This window comes from Suillus subaureus, assembly GCF_016647635.1.
Source record: "Suillus subaureus strain MN1 chromosome Unknown BJ212scaffold_2, whole genome shotgun sequence".
Classification (NCBI taxonomy): domain Eukaryota; kingdom Fungi; phylum Basidiomycota; class Agaricomycetes; order Boletales; family Suillaceae; genus Suillus; species Suillus subaureus.
This window is the reverse complement of record NW_024538558.1, coordinates 1,080,958-1,100,858: the sequence shown is the minus strand read 5'-3', so window position 1 is coordinate 1,100,858 and position 19,901 is coordinate 1,080,958. Positions and strand designations below refer to the sequence as shown.

Below are 19,901 nucleotides of genomic sequence, written 5' to 3'. Positions count from 1 at the left end.
TCCCACCCTACAGCAACATTCTTCCAAACGTACCAGCCAGAAAAAAGGGAGAAAAGTATGATAACTGGAATCAGAGCAAGACATACGAATAATGGAATCAGCTGAGGTGCTACTGGGCGAAAGAGGTTCATGATGAACCGAATGGCACTAGATACAGCATTTTCGAGCCAAGAATATTCTTCATGCTCTTCATAGGAGAAGGACTTGGAATCCTCAGGCTCGACCTTGGCAGTTGGCGTCGATGAAGCCATGCTTCACGTTGAGCATGAGCTGTTCGACTGAATTGCAGACCCGAATGGGGGATGTTACCACGTGACCATTCGCATGTGTAAGTAGTCTCTTCATCTCAAGACTCACTCAGTAGCGGACTGTCAGGGACTCTCTAATTCTGCCATCGTACGCTCATGCCAGAGTACCGGATAAACCATACTGATTGATTTTTCTGCTCTTCCAAACTAGATGGTACCTGATATCCAGACCCTATTGGGCGCCAACCCATCCGCTGACTCCATAACAGTGTTCCTGAAAGATCTGGTTCAACACTCTGACACGAGCCTGACAGCTCCCGAAGTGAAATCATATTCAGATGCAGTCTACTTCAACTACTATCCCCTGGGGATCAGCTTCCTCTATATCCCTCAAAAGGGGTACAAACCCACTGGGGGGCTAAAGCTCGAAAACCTTCAAGTTGATTCACTAGTGCTTGACAGCATTAACATCTACAATTCCCCAAAGCCTAAGGCAATCCCTACAAAAACAACTACATCTAGTCGAGCAGCGGAGCTCGCTTTTTCTACCTATCCCGTGTTAAAGTGGAAGCTATCGCTCTCTCCTGAGGCTTCGGCGTCCAACGAGTCCTCGATCGAAATCTCGCTCACAACAAATGGTAAAGATTTCGTCAGCTGCCTCGGAGAACCCGATCGGAAAGGCGGTGGCACTGGGCCTTCATCTGGATCCATTGGCATTTGGTGTGAGTGGTCGAAGCACGGAATCATGGTTGAGTTTGGAGGGGATGAAGCCAGAGGACCACAAGCCTGGGAACGCGGCAAGGATGCCATGTGGAGGGTCATCACGATATTTCCTCCAAAGCAGGAATAGACTCGAAGGTGACAGCTTATGCTAGTGAGAGTTCTACTTTTTGCTAATCCGGAGGCAGCAGAAGGCTAAGTTTGAGGTAGTTTCCCGTAGACCATAGAAGCTTTGTCCCTTCCGCGTCACGATGTGTTCGTCAAAAGGAGGCTGCCGCTGACGCATGCAGATCTCTATCATCATGTGCCGCGTCCTTTCTCCCATGATGATAATCTTTTTCTGGAGCTCAGACAACACGAAGACTCAGGTCCTGCGGGAAACACTCTTGTATCCCAGTCACTCGTTCCTTGGATCGGCATTCAATCATCATAAGGCTATGGGTAGACACTGAATGCGAGGGGCTACTGCCCTTGAGACGAACGCGGCGACTAGAGCAAGTGAGAAGAAACAAAGAGCCATTTTCCTGCTTGGAGACACTATATGTAGAGGTCGGAAACCTAGGGATCTCCGTCAACTATGGAGACACAAGGACTTGGTCTCATGGCAAGAGGTAGACGATTCTAGGATTTTAGACACCAACCTTGATTATAACCCATGTGGGCGTTGCAACCATAAAAATGTGAGTTCATTAAGAATAGCACCCGTGAATTTTGACCATGTGAAATTCTGGTCGAAATACTGTGAGATCGGTGAAATGTCGAGACCTCATAAAGAGACATACAGTTGATTTGCTACTAGTCTCGTCAATTGTCTATCATGGCTGCGCCTCCCGAAGTAAATAACAAGAATCTTACCGGAAAATATATCATGGTTCGTCTGCTCAAGTTATGCATATCATAGTGACGACTCTGATGATATTCATGAATGACAGAACAAGACATTAAGCGATGACAGCGACGATATCCTCAAGCTCCAGGGCGTATCCTGGTTCAAGCGGCGTGCCATCTCGATGTTTACATTGACGCTCGGCGTCAAGCATTATACAGACGAGGCCGGCAATGAGCACATAGACGTCGAGCAGACTCTGTCTGGCGGTATTAAGGGCACGAATGAAGACCGCACCCTTGATTGGGAGGAACGTGGGGAGATTGACGATGTTTTCGGTGCTGTGATCGGACAATCAAAGAAAGTCAAAGCTGAGGAGGTGGAGGATGAATTCTTGAAATCTGGCTGGACGGAAGATGCAGTTAAAGACGGATTGGTTCTCGCTGTAGACTGGAGCGATACTCCAAAAAGTGGCATGGATTGGAGGGCAGAAATGGTATGACTTTATCATTCTGTCTTACTCGTCCCTCATATTTTTCAGACATGGGGGTTCGAAATACTGAATGGCGAGAGGAGACACGCAAGACATTTGAAATTTACATCATCAAATAAAAAGGATGGTCCCATCTTCAAACACCTGTATTACGATTACAGTGAGTCACTTCTCGCAGTGGTCTATACGCTCATGACAATATTTTTCCTAGTCGGACCCAACTAAATACCACAGACTTCTATGAACGTACAATAAGAGCTGCTATGGCGAGCTACATCCAATTAAAACCATTTGTCCAAGGCCGGGTCTTAATTGCCCCTCAGAGCACAACGTTGCCAAAGAGATATCAAATTTGGGGTAATCGGGTATGATCTGGTGTGACCGAGTTCATGACCGATTACGCAGGCTGGGACAAGAATAATTGTCGTACCATTGTCTATAAGGTAATTTACGTGGATGGCTCTGAAGACTCGGCGGTCAAGTCTGGCCAACTGCGCGTTCCCGAAGTAAGTAACTTGGCTACATCAAGTGTCTATCTTATATTAAAACTCACGCTATTCTCGAAGTGGTATCACTCGGTCAAGGGCCGGTACCCGGGAAGATCAATCTGATATTCGTTCCACGTGAAATCAAAGCATTCTACTGGCAATATAAGAAGCTAAAGCATAATGCCCTCGCTACCTATTATTCCACTCATTCACGACCTCTTTTCACCATGGCTTGTCCTAATACTGTTACGACTAAGAATCTGTCAGGAAAACTCAGACTCGTGGGTCCCTACTTTGATGTACGACTATAGCATAATGCTGACGATTCATGGCAGAATAAAACGCTGAGCGATGACATCGACGAGACCCTGAAACTTCAGGGCGTTGGCTACATAAAACGTACCGCTATCGCCAACTTCACCCTTACACTGGAACCCACTCAATTCACGGACGATGACGGCGTAGAGCACATTGATGTCAAACAGACACTGTCAGGAGGCTTCAAAGCTCCTGCAGACGGTCTACTTTTGAATGGCGAGGAGATTTCTAAGAACGATGACCTCTTTGGACATTTGATCGCCAAAAGTTGGCGGGCAAAGGTTGACGATCTTGAGATCGATTTCTTGAAGGAAGGTTGGTCGGAGGATACTCTTGAGGATGGCCTCATCGCCGGTATCGTGAAAAGTGACACCGCCAAGTCCGGGAGGGACTGGATCATAAACGTGGTACGTCTGCTGGTTCAGTGTAGTGGTCATGTGATCTTGATGATCCACATCAGGTTTGGGGTTTCGCCGTCCTCGAAGGTGTCAGGAGATTTGCCCGACGCTTCAGATTCACCACAAAGGATAGGTCTGGACCTATCGACGTCAAATTGTACTACGACTATCGTGGGTACTTCCCATCCTCTTACTTTCTAGTACTGACTGAGCTTTCCCTCAGTGGAGTGAGTCTTTACGAGAACAAATCAAACTGTGCCACATATACAATGTGTATAATGAATGTATGATTGAGCTGTATGCAATTGATTGGTGTATGTTTGCGCCGAGTCTGAGGAGAAAAAAATTAGGACATGCGCATCTGTCTGAGTTATCTGTGTTTTTGCGATGAGCAGTTAATGGAGGTCGACGAAATTATGAGCATATTAATTCAGCAGCTTGGGACAAGTCTTTTCTTCATGTAAAGCCTGAGCGGCACGCGATAAAGGTATTTGGGAGTCAAGTTGGGGTCACGTGGCAACTATAAGTAGTAGGCAACCGTAAGCATGGACCAAGTTGTCCAGCCCAATCAACCAGGTTCAACCGCCAACCGTTCTCCATAACGTCCACCACTACCTATTGCTAGTAGTCCTAGTCCATTTAAATATTTAGTCCGCATAGCCGATCACGATGGATGAAGAATACGATGTAATTAATCGCCCCTGATTCCATCTCATTCATCTGTGCTGACATCTTATCATCACTGGCGTTTGGTCTTGGTCGGCGCGATCTAGGTCATTGTCCTTGGCACTGGCCTCACTGAATGTATCCTCTCGGGTTTGTTGTCCGTGGAGGGGAAGAAAGTCCTGCACATGGACAGAAACGATTATTACGGTGGAGAGTCGGCCAGTTTGAATCTAACACAGGTGGGTGCCTTTCTTGTAGCAGAATCAAGAACTCGACACTAACGAACACACACGATTTCAGTTCTTCCGTAAATTTCGCCCAAACCAATCTCCGCCCACCGACCTGGGCCGTGACCGCGACTATGTAGTTGATCTTATCCCAAAGTTCATCATCGCCTCGGGTGAACTCGTAAAAATACTCGTTCACACTGATGTCTTGCGATACCTCGAGTTCAAGCAGATCGCGGGCTCATTTGTGTATAAGAATGGTAAGATCAGCAAGGTCCCGAGCACGGAAGTGGAGGCAGCGAGGAGCCCGTTGATGGGTTTGTTTGAGAAGTATAGAGCTAAGAAATTCTTTGAATTCTTGCAGGGGTGGAAGGAAGAAGATCCGGCAACTCATCAAGGTGAGAGCCTGCGTAATTATGGGTTGGCGTGAAGGCTCGTTCATTCTCATGCGGGAACCAGGATTGAATCTCAACAAGGATAGTATGAGGAAAGTATACCAACACTTCGGATTAGAACCCGGCACGCAAGACTTCATCGGACATGCCCTGGCACTCTATCTCGATGATGAGTGAGCGTAATCTCCCCACACTTCGCCGAGCACACTAACTTCTCCACAGCTACATCAACAAACCTGCTCGCGAGACTTACGAGCGTATCGTCCTGTACACCACCTCTATGGCACGATGGGGTAAATCCCCTTACATCTACCCTCTCTATGGGCTTGGCGAGCTTCCCCAATCCTTCGCACGTTTGAGTGCAATCTATGGCGGGACCTACATGCTCGATAAGCCGATTGATGAGATCGTGCTCAACAAAGATGGATCATTTGCAGGTGTCCGCAGTGGAGCAGAGACCGTCCGTGCTAAGATGGTCATCGGTGACCCGAGCTATTTTGGCGCGGGAAAGGAGGCAGAGGGTGGCAAGCTGAGGGTAGTCGAGGATGGTAAGGTGGTGAGGGCGATCTGTATCTTGAAGCACCCGATTCCTGGTACGGATGAGAGCGATAGCGTGCAGATTATTATCCCGCAGAACCAGGTAAATAGGAGGAATGGTAAGCGTCTGTTTTGTGATTTTTTCGTACGAGCCACGCTCATGGTGTGCCGTAGATATCTATATCGCAATGGTGTCCTCGACACACAAGGTATGCGCGGATAACATCTACGTTGCAATTGTCAGCACCATCGTCGAGACTTCTGCTCCTGAGAATGAAATACAGCCTGGCCTCCATCTCCTGGGTAGCATCTACGACAAGTGCGCACATTTCCTCACCTTTCTTTATTCCTATTCATTCCAACTAATCCAACAGATTCGTGACTGTCTCCCCCATATACACTCCCGTCGCCGACGGGAAACAAGATCACATCTACATCACACGCTCGTACGATGCGACGTCACACTTCGAAACTGTCGTTGAAGACGTGCAAGCCGTGTTCAAGCGTGTAATGGGCAAGGACCTCGAGCTCAAGAAACGTGAATCTGATGCTGAACAATGAAGGCAATGAGATCTTAACTCCACGGCCACTCTCTGCCATAGTCATACCTTATACAGTGTACACCCGGATCAGGCAATAAAACCTTTCTTGCTAGTTTGTTTGTACTCTTTAGTCTTTCGTTCATCTACCCTCTCTACATTTGATTACGGGTCTTGTCACTACATTTTTGCAAACAATTGAATCATGACTGCTTTGGATGGATGTATATTTGTTACGCGGACCTCAAGAGTAAGTATCGCTGACTCGCTCAGACTCGAGGTCTTTAGAATTCCAAAAGCCACAACCCCATGAGAGGCGATAAAAATTTACTACGGATCAGACAAATGAGAATGAATCCATACTGAACTCTGGCACTTGGACATCCTGCTTGGCAGATTTAAGTAGGCTACCGAGGCCTGCCTTACGTGCTAAGAGGTCACTCTCCTCTTTTATGGTCTCCTGCGTGGGTACCTTGGCAAGCGAACGGTCAGGAGAGACTCTGCGTGTTGAAGCCGGAGATGCAATGTCCATGTCAATCATAATTGACGAGCGTCTGCGTAACTTGGGATCCAGCACAAAAGATCTCTGCAATGTGGTATATGGAGTTGGTGGGGGTTCTGTCGGGGCAGAGACAGATATCGATGGGCGCTCAAAGGACCACGAACGCACGAGATCCAGCGCTAGTGCATGACAACCTGTGGAGAAGCTAGTCAGCCAAACTCTAGCTTGACGTATGATCGCACTCACCCATCCTGCAGAACACCCGGGCGATCTGGAGCACAAAGTTGAATTCAGAGCGCCCTGATATCTCGCTTGTGCCCTTGGCTGTTTGCAGCGTCTTGGAGCGGAGCTGGGAGAATAGTAATGCAAGGCTGGGATCATCGTAGTGGGGTTCGCCGATTTCTGCCACTTGTATATCTAAAGCATCAGCAATATCTCGCAAGGGTGTCTAACCAAATGTATGAACTCTCAAGGGTTACGTGGAGGAGCGACTGTACTTACCACCAATATCCTGACAGCGAAGTCCCTTCGGTTGAGCATCCAGAAGGCCCAGCTTCCAAGCCATCGATTACCTTCACGAAAGGCGGTAGGGATCACCGTACTGTGTAGTATATCCCGCAGCACAGGTCCATCCGAGCCTCCTTCCACCACGCGAGCGAGAGCGATTGCCATTTGGAAATCTGACAGATGCCTGAGGCAAACATGAACAGCATCTTTCAGACTCCCCCCCAAGAGGAAGAACGCAGCAGCGTACTCTAAAGTGATCATGCAGTGGCAGAATCCACAGGAGGGTATGGAAACCTACCAAATCTCTGCTTACCTAGCAGGGCATACGCATTCTTCAGCGCTGCAGTCTTCCGTTTCGGTTCGTTGAAGTCGTTCGCGAGGAACCTGAGCATAATGGCCTGTTCTTTGTGCCATGCAGCTTGCTTCCATAAGCCATGCACCAACTTCACCTTGCCCAGTGCGAAATAGAAGAGTGAGCATGCTGTAGGGTCACGATTGTTGCCAGCCATGTATTCATTCCGTGCGACGACTTCCATGTGAGCCCTCTGCATACCCCCGAAACTCAGCATGGCTCGACACAGTGCGAAAGTGAACATACCAAGGATTCAACCGAATTCAGCCATATGAAGACCCCAAGGGCTCGGGCATCAGACCAGAGCATCCTTCCATTGCACGCTGCCGTAGATGTACTTAACAAAAGCCCTTGACTTTCACTGTAGAAGGCCCAGACCATATCACGGTATCGCAGGCGTTCCCTCCAACCGGTTGATCGTGGTATTGCGCCGTTTGAACGTGGACTGCTGGGATCAGATGTGACTCGACGGTTGAGGATATAAAACGACCGCATAGAGATCACATAGCGAAGGCCGTTAGCGTCCAATGCTCGTCTTTGTTCTTCGATCTACGCACAAGGTAAGTTGGTTATGGTTAACCATACATTCGCACACTGACCTCGAGGGTCGTCTGAATGAGAACCAGAAGATGTGCGTGCTCATTAGGAGTCAAATGAGGAAGAGGTCGCGTTTCAAGTTGCTCTATGAGCGTCTCCACCACATGGCGGGAGAAGACGGCTTCATCTGGTCTTCAAAATGTGGGTAATTTCCATAGATTGTTGTGAGGAAACACACTCACGAGTTCTCCTGCGGTGTGCTGAACAAAAAGTTATACCGTTTTGAAGGTTTGATGTTCTGTAAGAAATTTATCACGAGTGACGACAGAGTCTTAAAACAACTTACAGATATGACATGCTGACCACGCAGGTACTGTTCCACGGGAAAGGCATTCCAGTGAAAATCCTGCTTAGGATCTTCGTATATGGCCTTCACGGCTAGAGATAGAGCAACGATAATCTGCTTCACCAGCTCCACCTTACCTACAAAATAATTAGATCGATTTCCTATTACATCCATGATACTTACCCCAAAGCAAGCACTGCAAAAGCATTTGCGGATGGTAATCCTCCAGGGGTCCATTATGTCGAGCAACATACTGAAACAGTGGTTCCTGGTCCTTTTGGAGTGCTGTTTGACCAAAGAGAAACAACTGGTGACTCGCTGCGATCAAGAAGGACCCATTTGCAAGCCATATTGAATCGCAGATTGGATATGAGATGTAGCTGGCAAGATTCAGTTGACTCTCAACACTCGTTGACACACCAAACGTACTTTCTGATATCCACTTTCCAACAGATAGCCCATGCGGGGTCATCATTAAAGTAAGTTTTCCTTTGCTGGCACAACAGCTCAACATGATGTGTGAAACCGACAGCTAGAATTGACTGATTATCAGGCGTTGATGTCCAGTCCAAGTCATTGATGTGTTCAGAAGTACTATCGAAAGGATGGATAAGGCAGTGCTGAAAACAGACTGTCTCGCCCACCTGAATATTCTGCGGTGCTCGAGACCCGAGGCGAATTCAGATTCTTTTGAGTCCCAAATCGTAAGCTCTTCGCCATCCGGTAATCGTACAACTGATGTCAAAACAGCGTATATGTCAGCTATCACAGCTCTGTATAATGAAGAATAAATTGTTCACCTAGTACAGACTTTTTCGCAGAACTGCAACTCGCCAGGGAAAAATTCTTCCTTCCAGTCTTGACCTTGCCTGTGCATCTCCACCCAGAGGATGTTCCTTCCTCTGCTATCCAGAACGAAAGCTCGCCATCGTCAGAGATACTGAGTAATGTATCATGTTCCTCCAAAGAGCTATCCCTACTCCACGACATTGGATCGACGGGGATGATTAGCTTTGGCGGCTGGGCCAGCGGTAAATTATTCTGGGAATGCAGGCGTAAGGTTGGAGTAGGGTTACCGTCAACATGTATGTATACGATGGAACTGTCTGAGGTCAGGCCAACAATGCACTCATGCGCTGTCTTCGAGGGTGCCGAAAATAAGTCGGTGACAGAAGAGACTGTAAGCGTCGAAATGGGCTCCGAATGTAGAGTCAAGGTCGATGTTTCGGACGAGTACGTCGCTAGTAGCTTACCTGCACCACAAATCAGCCTACATGTCGTGTGAAACGAGATCATCTTACCGCCATCCAAAACCACGACATGGTCCGCGTTCGACCATCGTCTTCCTCGGGCAAGCTGAGACCCCCCTTCAATGGCCCGCCAAACTTCCCCTCCATCAGCGCGTACGACTGCAACGCCTCTGCCAGCGGGCGTCCTAACCAGTCTTCGTATCTTGCTCTCCTCATGGGGCAACCTATCAAGTCCCTTGGCATTAAGGTGCAGTCCTGCGGACTGGCCATCAAAGAAGGCTAAGGATGACACCTCGAATGTAGTCAGAGGAGTAGATGTTACCATGGTTAAACTGGTGGCATTGGGATGGGGGAAAAGGTACAGATGAGAAGGAAGTTGAGAGAGGACATTCAAACTCGTATGTGAAAGCGCAAATTGACGTATGAGCGTCGGAGGTCTCCTGTCAATGTTCTGTAACCCGTTTAAATTTGCGTCAAACGAATAGATATGCTTAGCACCTACCGCGACGGCACTGATAAGCATAGAGCCATCCCCAAGAGCACGAACAAAGAGATCCCAGCCTTCTTCATCAATTTCTCGCAACCTCTTGACCTGAGGACTTGCGTCTTCGGTAGCCGACGCTAGGACAGCTTTGATCGTCCGCCGAACGACTTCTTTGTCCAACCACACGACCGTAGACTTCGTGGGATGTGATCCAAGTTTCGCTGCAATGAGGAACGGAAGCGAAGAGAAAAGGTCAAGGGACGCATGTAATTGCAAACGATGTGGTGCGTCAATCACAGGGAGGAATATCCGCAACGTGGAATCAGACGTGATGGTGTAGAGTCCGGGATCGTCGCTGCACCCAATGTGTAAGCCTCATGTCAAAAGTAGTGTTTGAAATGCTCGACCTTCGTGATGCCTGAGAAGACCTCCACATCAGATCCGTAACGGGCCTGGGATGAGGAATGCCTTGCACCAGGCGGCCGGAGGTAGTTGAATATAATCTAACCAAATCATCGTGCTGTAAATCATAATTTAGTGGGTACTAGGGGCGGGGCGCGAGGTTCCGTACGTGAGACGTAGTGGCAATAAACGCAAGCGTTGGAGCAAATTTCACGAGAGACGGAGTTGCCACCCTGACGAGTGAGGTGAAATGGCTATTGAGGCGAAGGAATATGCACCGCTGTACCTTGCTTCCCACTTCTTTGACCATGTGAGAAGGTCATTTTCCAAGATCAACGTGTAGACGGATAGGCCGTTCTGACTGCCAACTGAGAGAAGCCCTGGATGGAAATCAATAGTTGATGCGTAAAGGGCACACAAGACTAGTACCAGATCTGCAGTCCAGAGTTGTGACGGGGTCACCGTCTTGAAGGGAAATGGAAGAGTGAATTCTCCAGGTATTGTTACCTGACAATGACCATGCGGCGATGTGCGTGTCCATGGAAGCAACTATCTACTTCGAGTATGAAATTAGGCGTGGCAGGATTAGGAGGGAGAGCAAAGGAGGAAATGCACGTACGACTTTCATGGCAGAGTCGACTGCCACGCAAGATATAGTTTGATTGAGGTGCTGGGAGCCAGGATAGATTTCCCCGAAGGTGAGCACGCGTACGAGGTTAAGACTACTGGCATCCAAGATTACTACGGTGTCTGCAGAGGGGTACAACTAGTTGAATAGGATCTTAATCAGCATGAAACTGGACGAATGAAGTGCGCACTATGAGTGTGACATGAGGTAGAACCAGTTGGTGAAGTGCACCAACTGGACAGCCAGTGAATGTTTTCAGGAGATCTAACATCTGTGCAGCGAATGCGAGTTCAGATTGTTTAATTCACGCGGCCCATGCCAGGACGCAGAGAGTCGGCTGCCTGACGGTGTAAGCTTTACTGCAAGGTGAAGGAGGGCAGGCAACCGTGACTTGTTGAATAATAATATCGTTCTGGAAAAGCGCCTATGACTGTTTCTGGCAAGATCGGATTCATCGGTAGCCCCCCTTCGTCATAATTCGCAGACTGCGCGCGGCTTTGCCACTCCTTAACGCTCACTCTCGCCAGCCTCTCAGTGCTAGCTAACTCATACCAGAATGCGCCTCTGTGGCTGCATACCACTCACTCTCCTGGCTCTGGTAGCTCTTTCTACAACCACCCAAGTTGCATGGAATTCAGACCCAACCATTCAGCCTGGCACATTGGTCGACGTTCTCAATAATGATGAGGACTATACGTCACTCCTATCTCTCCTGCAGAAAGCTAAACTCATACCAACGTTGAACAAGTTGAATGGCAGCACCCTTTTCGCACCAACTAACGACGCAATTAAACGTCACGATCTTTGGAGGTCAGCTCTCGAGTATCCTACCTTGCTCAAAGATAATGTGCAAGAGGAGCTACGTCAGCAACTGTTCTACCACCTCCTTAATTACTCCGTAACTGAAGACCCAAAGGATTCGACTACACTGCAAGTTCTTGATACACTCCACTTCCCCAAACTCTCCCTGGATTCTCCGACTAACAAGCCTCCCCCATATCCCCCGTGGATACCAATACCCGAGAGCAGTCTAGGCAACCAATCTCAGAAGTTACGCCTCACTTCACGAGATGGCGTAGCCTGGGTCGGTGTCGACGCTTTTGGCAAAGGGGGTATCGAAGTAAAGAAACAGAAAGTGGAGGCGGTAAACGGTGTTGTGTACGGGATTGCTCACGTCCTTGAGGTTCCACCCGACCTCGGTTAGTTTCTTCTCATAGCCCGCATCATAACGCTGTCTCACTCACATACCCAGGTCGCGTCCTGTCTCATGAACCGTCGTTATCATATTTCCAGAAGGTCCTCACACCTAGCATGCTCAATGTCATCAACTCTACCTCTGAGCTTACGTTGTTCATTCCCGTCGATTCCGCATGGGAAGCACTCGATCCAATTGAGCGAGTATACCTCGAAAGCCAATTTGCTGCGGATGATCTCCAGCGTGTACTCAACATGCATGCTGTCATCGAGAAGAGTGTCAGATGGTCGAACACTTTCGAGTCAACCACCACCTGTAAGCAGCTATGCGTATACGTAATTGCTGCGTTGACATTGGGAGTGCAGTGACTACTGAATATGGATCTAGTTTGGAAGTCGCCATCTCCGAAGGAAAGACTACAGTATCAGGCGCTACCCTTTTGCAGCCCGATATTTATGCGAGTAATGGAGTCTTACACATCGTGTCCTCTCTACTGGTTCCACCAGGAGCCCTTCAGCTAACCCCTGAAAAATACCTTCTTGCACTCAACTGCACTTCATTTATCTCTCTGATACACTCAGTCAATCTTACCCATCTCATCAATGATACCGAGACTCAATACACCATCCTAGCACCGAAGGACGATGTTTTATCCGTTTTCGAGAATGGCGGCTTACCCAAACAGGGGAGCGATGAGCTGAAGAAGGTGTTGCAGTACCACTTTCTCCCTGGGAAATGGACACCCGAGAAGTTAACGGATGGCATGCTACTAGAAAGTGTACTTCGGGAACCAGGACTTGATGGCGGGAGACAAGTCATGCATGTAGAGGTCAACGACGATGAGAAGCAGGATGCTCCATCCAGACATATCAGGTTTGGTGGAGCTGGCATTACTGGAGAGCACAGTGAGTAATTTCCAGACGACGCAGTTTGCTCGCGCTGAATCTCAGCCAGTTGTTATCAACAATGCTGTCGTCTACTTTATCTCGTCACCTCTGGAACCACCTGTAGACCCACTTCAAACAGCTCTACCCTCTCTTGAGTTGTCTTCGTTCCTTGCTGCAGTCTTCTCCACGTCCATTGCAGATGACATCAAGAAGACGCCCCGTGCAACGTTCCTCATGCCTCACAATGCTGCTTTCAAGCGGCTCGGTAAGCTGGTCAGCGACCATCTGCTAGCTGCTTCATCCAAGACGGACTTGGAGAACGTCATAATGCACCATATCATAAACGGTATTGAATACTCCCAGAGCCTCGTTGACGGCTCTTTGCGTACTTTCGCCACCCTTGAAGGATCCGATTTACAACTGGAACGCTTATCAAATTCATCCGTTATCGTTGGCCCCAGCGGTGGCTGGGCCGGCATGAAGAGCGCGTTATATCCGACAAACATACTTACCGAAACTGGCGTGATACACGAGTTGTCGGATCTTATGATCCCGCGATCTGTGGAGTTAAATGTAGGAAAGCTTATGAAAGCGGCCAAGGCTACCACTATGATCAACATGGTCACGAAAGCTGGATTTGACTGGATCCTGGATGGAACCGCTCCTCCTGAAGGTTCAAAGTGGGCAGACCAGGGTTTAGGTGGGGCGAGTTGGACCCTACTTTGTCCAACGGATGATGCGTTTAAGAAATACAACCTTACCCAGCTTCTCGAGAATATCGACGTTCTTCGCGCGCTCGTCAGTCAACACCTCATTCGCACTTCACCATCTACAGGAGAATCTGGTTCATTTAACGTCTTCGACGCCTTGAATAACAACCGCCCCCTTCCGCTGGAAGATTTGGGCGAATATCCCACTCTCCTCTCGCCTTCTTCGGCGTATGGTGATATTGTCTTCCGCGCGTTGGACGACAAGGTATCCAAGTACATGGTCGGGATCAAGAATGCAAGGGGGACAGACAAACAAGCTGACTGGGCACGTGTCCTAACGTGGGGTCGCACAACGACGGGCGGAGGTACGGGTGGCGTTATTACCATCGATCGCATGCTCGTCCCGTATCATCCTCCATGGTGGGTCGAATATTTCGTTCCGTCCTTCGTGGGAACACTTGGCGTCGGATTGATAGGCTTGTTCTTCTATGGTGTCCGGGCAGTCTGGAAGAGGGATGTGACGGAAGCCACATATGAGCCGGTTGGTGGGTTTGGACAGGATGACAGTACTTGATGAATCATTACAGATACTTGACGACTAATTTGAAGATTCTATGTGACATTACTTATGCTACAATTTTCTAGAAGTACAACTCGAGACAAGCTGCATAATCCAGGATGTCTGTCCAATTTTTAGATGTTAGATCATACTTGCGGGGTAAGTTGGATGGTGGAAGCAGGTGAAAGTTTGGTCATTGATGAGGAGTTTGATCGGAGAGCCGGTTGCATTAAATCATGTGGCAAGCTAATCCGACGCGTGAATATCATATGCAAGCGCATCCGAAGGTTTCTTGTTTCCTTGTCGGAGTACCGTGGCAGTGTATTCTTTTCCTACCGTTCTCTCTTTCTTGTCTCATACTCGTACCAAGACCTCGCACCGCCCGCCATGGTCAGAACCATCCTTCAATTGGTCCACAGCACACTTACACAATTTCTTAGAGCAGTGAAGCACCAGCAGCCGAGGAGGCCAAGAACTCGGCAATTGACAACGTAAAATCGTTCATTGCAGGAGGTTTTGGAGGAGTTTCTGCTGTCCTTGTGGGTGAGAAGGCTTGACTTGCGCATCCTGACTTACATTGATTCGTTTTTAGGGCATCCTTTTGACCTGACCAAGACGCGATTACAGACCGCGGCTCCTGGCGCATATACCGGTGCAATTGATGTTGTCAGGAAAACGTTAGCTCGAGATGGTGTTACTGGGTGAGCGGCCGCGTCTACCCTCAGGGCTACTCTCAATCGTCAATCAATAGCTTGTACCGTGGAATGGTACCTCCACTCCTGGGAGTCACTCCAATCTTTGCAGTGTCCTTCTGGGTAAGTATAGTGACTATATACAAATTACTTGTCTTTGCTGAGACTGGTACCTTCAGGCGTACGACGCCTCCAAGAACTTGATACTCGCACTCACACCCAAGCGTACATCCGAAAAGCTTTCTACAGCAGAACTTGCCGCTGCCGGTTTCATGTCCGCCGTACCAACGACACTCATTACTGCACCTGTTGAGCGAGCGAAGGTTCTGCTGCAGGTTCAAGGTCAAGGAGGTTCAGGACCGCAATACAAAGGTGTCTTCGATGTTATGAAGCACCTTTACAGAGAAGGTGGCATACGGAGCATCTTCCGAGGCACTGGTGCAACTATCGCTCGTGATGGACCAGGCAGTGCCGTGTAAGTTTACATCTGATGTTCGAGAACACTGAGCTGAACTGGCGCCCTTCAGTTACTTCGCGGCGTATGAAGTTACCAAAAAGGCCGTGATGCCGGCTGGGTCGTCAGCAGGAGACCTCAACCTAGGCGCCATCATGTTCGCAGGCGGAACTGCAGGTGTCGCAATGTGGTCAATAGCTATACCCCCAGATGTAAGGCATCACTGACCGTAACCTCTCTTGTATTCACGTTGCTTCAATAGGTTTTGAAATCCCGCATACAATCTGCACCTTCTGGCACATATTCCGGATTGTTCGATTGCTTTAGAAAGACCGTAGCGCGTGATGGGATTACTGCATTATGGAAAGGTCTTGGTCCAGCGATGGCCAGAGTACGTCGTTTGCATGATTGTGCCGAATATTGCTTACTATGCTATTGCTTCAGGCTTTCCCAGCAAATGCTGCCACATTCGTACGTTTTGTTCCTCGACCTGATTTTGTTACTGTGCCCTAATCAGTATTGGTTATGGCAGCTTGGTGTCGAAGCCTCGCGGAAGCTAATGGATGGTTTCTTCTGAATGGTTCACGATTTTACGGAACATATATGACGAATAGAATTCATCACTGGGCTGAAGTTGTGTCCCAAGAAAGTTGAGGTGTGACGCGCATGACTCAAGTAATCACGTCTTTGCAATTACAGTCCCTCGCCGTGACGCTTCATCCGCTCTTTGCATATCCCTCGACCTCTGGCGTTCTCGTGAAGCTGTACGGTAGGCTTGTGACCTGCCTGATGTACACTACACTTTCATTCGACGTGGTGACCGGACTGGTCACGAGTCTAGGCGCACGGGGCATGAATATCGATTTTCTATGAGTGTCCCTTTATAGTCGTTTCATCTATTCTCATCTACGACAAGTTGTTCACTCCGTTGATTATTGACATTCAATTCATTGCCAGTTTATCAGTAGATCATTGTGCACTGCATGAATGACGAATATACTGGCAGGGGTTACAGGACAACAATAGCACCCGTGAATCCCAACAACCATGTGAATCAGAGCTCAGGACTTCTGTGAGATTGCCGATATATATATTGGGATCTCATAAAGCACTGTAGAATCGCGCCGATCTCATCACACTTGCTTCTGCCCACCATGGCTACACCTCCCGAAGTTACGACCAAGAATCTCACTGGAAAATATGTCATGGTTCGTGTGCTCGGATCATGTGCGCTGGAAGAACCATTCTGATGATATTCCCGCTCACTGGTGACAGAACAAGACATTGAGCGATGATAGTGACGATATCCTCAAGCTCCAGGGCGTATCTTGGTTCAAGCGGCGCGCCATCTCAATGTTTACGTTGACGCTTGTGGTAAAACACTATAGCGATGAGGGCGGCTTTGAACATGTAGACATTGGACAGACTCTATCTGGCGGTATCTCGGGCACGAATGAGAACCGCACTCTTGATTGGGAGGAACGTGGCCAAAGCAACGATGTTTTTGGTGCCGTGATAGGACAATCAAAGAGAACCAAGGTTGAGGAAGTAGATGATGAATTCTTGAAGACTGGCTGGACGGAAGATGCAATTGAAGATGGTTTGATCCTTACTGCAACCTGGAGTGATACTGCAAAAAGTGGCATGGAGTGGAGAGCAGAACAGGTACGACTTTATCATTTTGTCTTACTCGTCCTTCATATTCTTTAGACATGGGGGTTTGAGGTGATAAATGACGAGAGGAGATACGCTAGACATGTGAAGTTCACATCATCGGATAAGAAGGATGGTCCGATCTTCAAACACCTGTATTATGATTACGGTGAGTCGTCTCTCGTAGTGATCTATATCATATGCTCATGATCTATCTTTCTCCTAGCCGGACCCAGCTGAATACCACGGACGTATAATAAGGACTACGGCGGAACAGTCTGCTACGAAGACGTTTGCCTCTGTCAAAGGGTTCAAACTTTGGTTTTTGTAAATTACCACTCGCTGATAAACTTACACTTGCGCTATGTATATCCGATGTACACACTCAAGGCTTCCTCTTGGACTACTGAGCAACCCAAAATCGATCGATTTAACTCTCACATGCTTAGAACCGTTTTTGCAAGTAGGCCGAAATGTGGTCGCTCCACAACGGATCGCGAGCTTGCGAGCGTTGACGGGTGAAGCCGGGCCTTCGTAGCGTTGCCATGTGGAGATTCTCCTGCGCAGTGCTTCCTCCTTAGTGAAGCACTGTGGCCCGTGCACTCCTCTTAAGACGGGACTTCGAAGATTCTCACTTGCCTCGTTTTCTCTTCTCAACCACATCTTCCTGTGCGACGCGCATTCGATTTTTTCGACCCACCCACCATCCCATATTCATCCTAGCGTTGTTTTTGGTTTGGACTTGTGTCTCCTTCAGGCCCGAGGGCTGCTCACGTCCTAGATCAAAACGCGCTCAGAAGGTCTGTCTTTTGTTCTCAGATCCCGATTCTCAATTTTAGTCTTCAATCATTCTCCTCTCGGGATTCTCGCTTCGAGCACAAACCCGACGCTTCCTTGCGTCGGTCTGGCAAAGCCAGACCTTCCCACACAAAAACCGAATCTATAGCATCTCAACTTGCTGTCGATTCGTTATTGTCCCCTTCGCGCTATCAGCGCAAAAAGTCATTCTCTTAAGCACTGAAGATCTGTATTCCTTACCACATCTCCATACTTAGCATTAGTGAGCTTGTTCGTACAGAGCTCACTCTCCTGGTTCTCCACGCCTCACAACGCAATATACGAAGGTAGCTGAGCTTGAACAGAGGCGATTTGATTGAAATCAGATGGGATGGTGGTGCAGAAAGTGTTGGGTTTACCGGAGCAACTTAGCGCTCGGCGATCATGTCAACAAGTACTCAGGGACCTGTCTCGGCTATAGGTCATTAATATGAACCAACAGTTATGAGCTTTAGTTATGTCCGACTCCAAGAAAAAATACAAGTCGTCCAGTCAACCACGAGCTGTATCTGCTTCTGAGTAGGTCCAATCTGTTCTGTAATCTCTCTCTCTCATCACCACTCAGAATTGCTCGTAATTTGGGCAATTTTGAGACATGGTCATCACATCAATGTTGTGAACAAGTTTCTCTCTCTGACCTTCCCTCCGAATTTCAAGAGGATGTGGACAATCTCTTTAGTACCACAAAGCGAATTCCTCGCTCCTGGTTAGACAGGGTAAGCAGCTCGTGCATCAAGTCTCTTCATCATAATGTTCATACACAAATCGTGCAGTCTTTTGACTGCAGCCCAAGTTTTGCCAAGTTTATAACAGATGCTTCACAAACGGCACCAGAACTCTTCTCCGCCGACCACTGTGCAAGCAACGAACTATTTGAAGACGTATGTGTCGTTTTCAGTGCGTGGAAGCGTCTGGCAAAAATGAGGAGTTCCAAAGAGAAATGGTCTGAGGCGGACTTCGTGGCTAACGTGTGAGGTATTGGTTAAACATTGGAATACAAGGCTCTGACACATTACAGTTACAACGTATTCCGAACTTCTGCAATCAGGGAAAGCACCTTCCGGTGTGTCCTATCTCTTCTACGTCTGTGGTTATTCGATTTACGAACGACAACAGGGTGCAATGCGCAATTTCGCTCCCGCAACCGCAAGACACATTTCAAAACGCCCTCGATGTGCCTCGCGTGTTGAATACGAAGACCGTCATCCCTGACTGCGCAATCTTCATTCCCGCTTCACGGACTCGACCATTGTCTCATTCTGCCAAGTCACCATATAAGCTCCTCAAGAACCACCCTGCTGTAGTCAAAGCCGGGAATGCGGCCAAGAGGTCTTCTTTCAGGTACCAGAGTACCCCGTGTGCTCAGCTTCCCGATATGCCTGGCTTCGAGTTCGCAAGCAGCTTTTGGGAGGATAAGAAGCCAGTGCATGCTCTTCTTGATGACGCGTATCGCCAGAACCGCATGTCAACGACTGCTGCTGTTCGGCATTTACACTCCCTTGGTATCCATGCCCCTGTCACGGGGCTTATTTGGGCAGATGGAGTTGTCCGTGCGCATGTTGATTGGTGTGAAGAATCAGAGGGAAAGACAGTATGTCGATTCTCATTCTGGTCTGGATTATCTTATGAAGTTATGGCATTGCAGTTCGTGATGTCTGCTCCGTACTGTGGTCCCAAAGATCGATCATCAAACGACGTGTTCCACGAGTGGAAACTTGATCGTCCAAGCGATATTTTGCAGGTTTACTTCCTTGTTCGGAATATTGACGAGTGGACCACAGGCAAATTCTCAGAACATATTGTCCGGGGTGTCAATCAAATGGTGGACAAGCTGTCCTCTAGCGAAAGGACATATAAACCCTGGAAATGGGTTGGGGACCTGGCACCTCCATTAAAGACCAACGCATTGAAAGAGAATCACAACATTTCTGTTACCACAGTTGTGACTTCGGATGCGTCTCCCTCTCCACCTAAGCCCAAGAGCAGGCGACGGAGACGCAGGTCCAGTAATTGATACCCTCGGACTGTCATGGATGATAATTTGCCTGTAC

General features: G+C 48.4%; 8 protein-coding genes across 8 annotated transcripts; 7 read left to right on the top strand and 1 right to left on the bottom strand.

Annotated features, from left to right (window-relative positions):
• Nucleotides 1-90: 90 nt before the first annotated feature.
• Nucleotides 91-1,287, top strand: BJ212DRAFT_297413 (uncharacterized protein). Its single transcript, XM_041342856.1, has 3 exons — nucleotides 91-328; nucleotides 460-1,122; nucleotides 1,179-1,287. Exon 2 carries the CDS (start codon nucleotides 460-462, stop codon nucleotides 1,096-1,098), a length of 639 nt encoding a protein of 212 aa, XP_041199033.1. The 5' UTR covers nucleotides 91-328; the 3' UTR covers nucleotides 1,099-1,122; nucleotides 1,179-1,287.
• Nucleotides 1,288-1,696: 409 nt separating this feature from the next.
• Nucleotides 1,697-2,357, top strand: BJ212DRAFT_1316103 (uncharacterized protein). The gene is made up of 2 exons (XM_041334184.1): nucleotides 1,697-1,839; nucleotides 1,901-2,357. The coding sequence occupies exons 1-2, from the start codon at nucleotides 1,786-1,788 to the stop codon at nucleotides 2,294-2,296; spliced, it is 450 nt and encodes a 149-aa protein (XP_041199032.1). The 5' UTR covers nucleotides 1,697-1,785; the 3' UTR covers nucleotides 2,297-2,357.
• Nucleotides 2,358-2,652: 295 nt separating this feature from the next.
• On the top strand, nucleotides 2,653-4,108 carry BJ212DRAFT_297545 (uncharacterized protein). Its single transcript, XM_041342857.1, has 6 exons — nucleotides 2,653-2,793; nucleotides 2,854-3,056; nucleotides 3,111-3,500; nucleotides 3,554-3,662; nucleotides 3,715-3,788; nucleotides 3,842-4,108. Coding segments are annotated over exons 1-5 (711 nt in total). The 5' UTR covers nucleotides 2,653-2,792; the 3' UTR covers nucleotides 3,723-3,788; nucleotides 3,842-4,108.
• Nucleotides 4,109-4,160: 52 nt separating this feature from the next.
• BJ212DRAFT_1443826 (rab GDP-dissociation inhibitor) lies at nucleotides 4,161-5,877 on the top strand (the record flags this gene model as incomplete). The annotated part of the gene is made up of 7 exons (XM_041337883.1): nucleotides 4,161-4,178; nucleotides 4,265-4,396; nucleotides 4,458-4,782; nucleotides 4,844-4,952; nucleotides 5,002-5,435; nucleotides 5,491-5,635; nucleotides 5,691-5,877. 7 exons carry the CDS (start codon nucleotides 4,161-4,163, stop codon nucleotides 5,875-5,877), a joined length of 1,350 nt encoding a protein of 449 aa, XP_041199030.1.
• Nucleotides 5,878-6,083: 206 nt separating this feature from the next.
• Nucleotides 6,084-11,303, bottom strand: BJ212DRAFT_1316074 (RAVE protein 1 C terminal-domain-containing protein). Its single transcript, XM_041334183.1, has 20 exons — nucleotides 11,054-11,303; nucleotides 10,855-11,001; nucleotides 10,665-10,788; nucleotides 10,522-10,615; nucleotides 10,405-10,468; nucleotides 10,241-10,353; nucleotides 9,852-10,188; nucleotides 9,401-9,800; nucleotides 8,900-9,352; nucleotides 8,744-8,834; nucleotides 8,529-8,693; nucleotides 8,283-8,479; nucleotides 8,100-8,236; nucleotides 7,996-8,051; nucleotides 7,816-7,945; nucleotides 7,463-7,765; nucleotides 7,163-7,409; nucleotides 6,859-7,112; nucleotides 6,604-6,805; nucleotides 6,084-6,551 (listed from the first exon to the last, which is right to left on the bottom strand). Exons 1-20 carry the CDS (start codon nucleotides 11,132-11,134, stop codon nucleotides 6,193-6,195), a joined length of 3,954 nt encoding a protein of 1,317 aa, XP_041199029.1. The 5' UTR covers nucleotides 11,135-11,303; the 3' UTR covers nucleotides 6,084-6,192.
• Nucleotides 11,304-11,419: 116 nt separating this feature from the next.
• On the top strand, nucleotides 11,420-15,937 carry BJ212DRAFT_1258775 (uncharacterized protein; the record flags this gene model as incomplete). The annotated part of the gene is made up of 12 exons (XM_041329967.1): nucleotides 11,420-12,062; nucleotides 12,116-12,373; nucleotides 12,424-12,963; nucleotides 13,013-14,118; nucleotides 14,655-14,757; nucleotides 14,807-14,915; nucleotides 14,966-15,029; nucleotides 15,086-15,381; nucleotides 15,434-15,572; nucleotides 15,623-15,751; nucleotides 15,805-15,831; nucleotides 15,893-15,937. The coding sequence occupies 12 exons, from the start codon at nucleotides 11,420-11,422 to the stop codon at nucleotides 15,935-15,937; spliced, it is 3,459 nt and encodes a 1,152-aa protein (XP_041199028.1).
• Nucleotides 15,938-16,217: 280 nt separating this feature from the next.
• BJ212DRAFT_296983 (uncharacterized protein) lies at nucleotides 16,218-17,309 on the top strand. The gene is made up of 4 exons (XM_041342855.1): nucleotides 16,218-16,568; nucleotides 16,636-17,025; nucleotides 17,071-17,182; nucleotides 17,240-17,309. The coding sequence occupies exons 1-4, from the start codon at nucleotides 16,515-16,517 to the stop codon at nucleotides 17,251-17,253; spliced, it is 570 nt and encodes a 189-aa protein (XP_041199027.1). The 5' UTR covers nucleotides 16,218-16,514; the 3' UTR covers nucleotides 17,254-17,309.
• A 1,333-nt stretch (nucleotides 17,310-18,642) lies between these two features.
• BJ212DRAFT_1316057 (uncharacterized protein) lies at nucleotides 18,643-19,866 on the top strand (the record flags this gene model as incomplete). The annotated part of the gene is made up of 3 exons (XM_041334182.1): nucleotides 18,643-18,820; nucleotides 18,869-18,913; nucleotides 18,967-19,866. Coding segments are annotated over exons 1-3 (989 nt in total), but the record flags the coding sequence as incomplete, so codon positions are not given.
• Between the last annotated feature and the right edge of the window lie 35 nt (nucleotides 19,867-19,901).

What these genes read in the sequence shown, in the direction of transcription:
- BJ212DRAFT_297413 (XM_041342856.1), top strand. Translation starts at nt 460, where the DNA reads ATGGTACCTGATATCCAGACCCTATTGGGCGCCAACCCATCCGCTGAC.
- BJ212DRAFT_1316103 (XM_041334184.1), top strand. Translation starts at nt 1,786, where the DNA reads ATGGCTGCGCCTCCCGAAGTAAATAACAAGAATCTTACCGGAAAATAT. An exon ending in TTACCGGAAAATATATCATG is followed by an intron (nt 1,840 to 1,900) that starts GTTCGTCTGCTC and finishes CATGAATGACAG; the next exon opens with AACAAGACATTAAGCGATGA.
- BJ212DRAFT_297545 (XM_041342857.1), top strand. An exon ending in TGTCAGGAAAACTCAGACTC is followed by an intron (nt 3,057 to 3,110) that starts GTGGGTCCCTAC and finishes GATTCATGGCAG; the next exon opens with AATAAAACGCTGAGCGATGA. An exon ending in GGGACTGGATCATAAACGTG is followed by an intron (nt 3,501 to 3,553) that starts GTACGTCTGCTG and finishes GATCCACATCAG; the next exon opens with GTTTGGGGTTTCGCCGTCCT.
- BJ212DRAFT_1316074 (XM_041334183.1), bottom strand. Translation starts at nt 11,134, where the DNA reads ATGTTAGATCTCCTGAAAACATTCACTGGCTGTCCAGTTGGTGCACTT. An exon ending in AACTCTGGACTGCAGATCTG is followed by an intron (nt 10,616 to 10,664) that starts GTACTAGTCTTG and finishes ATTTCCATCCAG; the next exon opens with GGCTTCTCTCAGTTGGCAGT. An exon ending in GAGCACCGCAGAATATTCAG is followed by an intron (nt 8,694 to 8,743) that starts GTGGGCGAGACA and finishes TCCTTTCGATAG; the next exon opens with TACTTCTGAACACATCAATG.
- BJ212DRAFT_296983 (XM_041342855.1), top strand. Translation starts at nt 16,515, where the DNA reads ATGGCTACACCTCCCGAAGTTACGACCAAGAATCTCACTGGAAAATAT. An exon ending in TCACTGGAAAATATGTCATG is followed by an intron (nt 16,569 to 16,635) that starts GTTCGTGTGCTC and finishes CACTGGTGACAG; the next exon opens with AACAAGACATTGAGCGATGA. An exon ending in TGGAGTGGAGAGCAGAACAG is followed by an intron (nt 17,026 to 17,070) that starts GTACGACTTTAT and finishes CATATTCTTTAG; the next exon opens with ACATGGGGGTTTGAGGTGAT.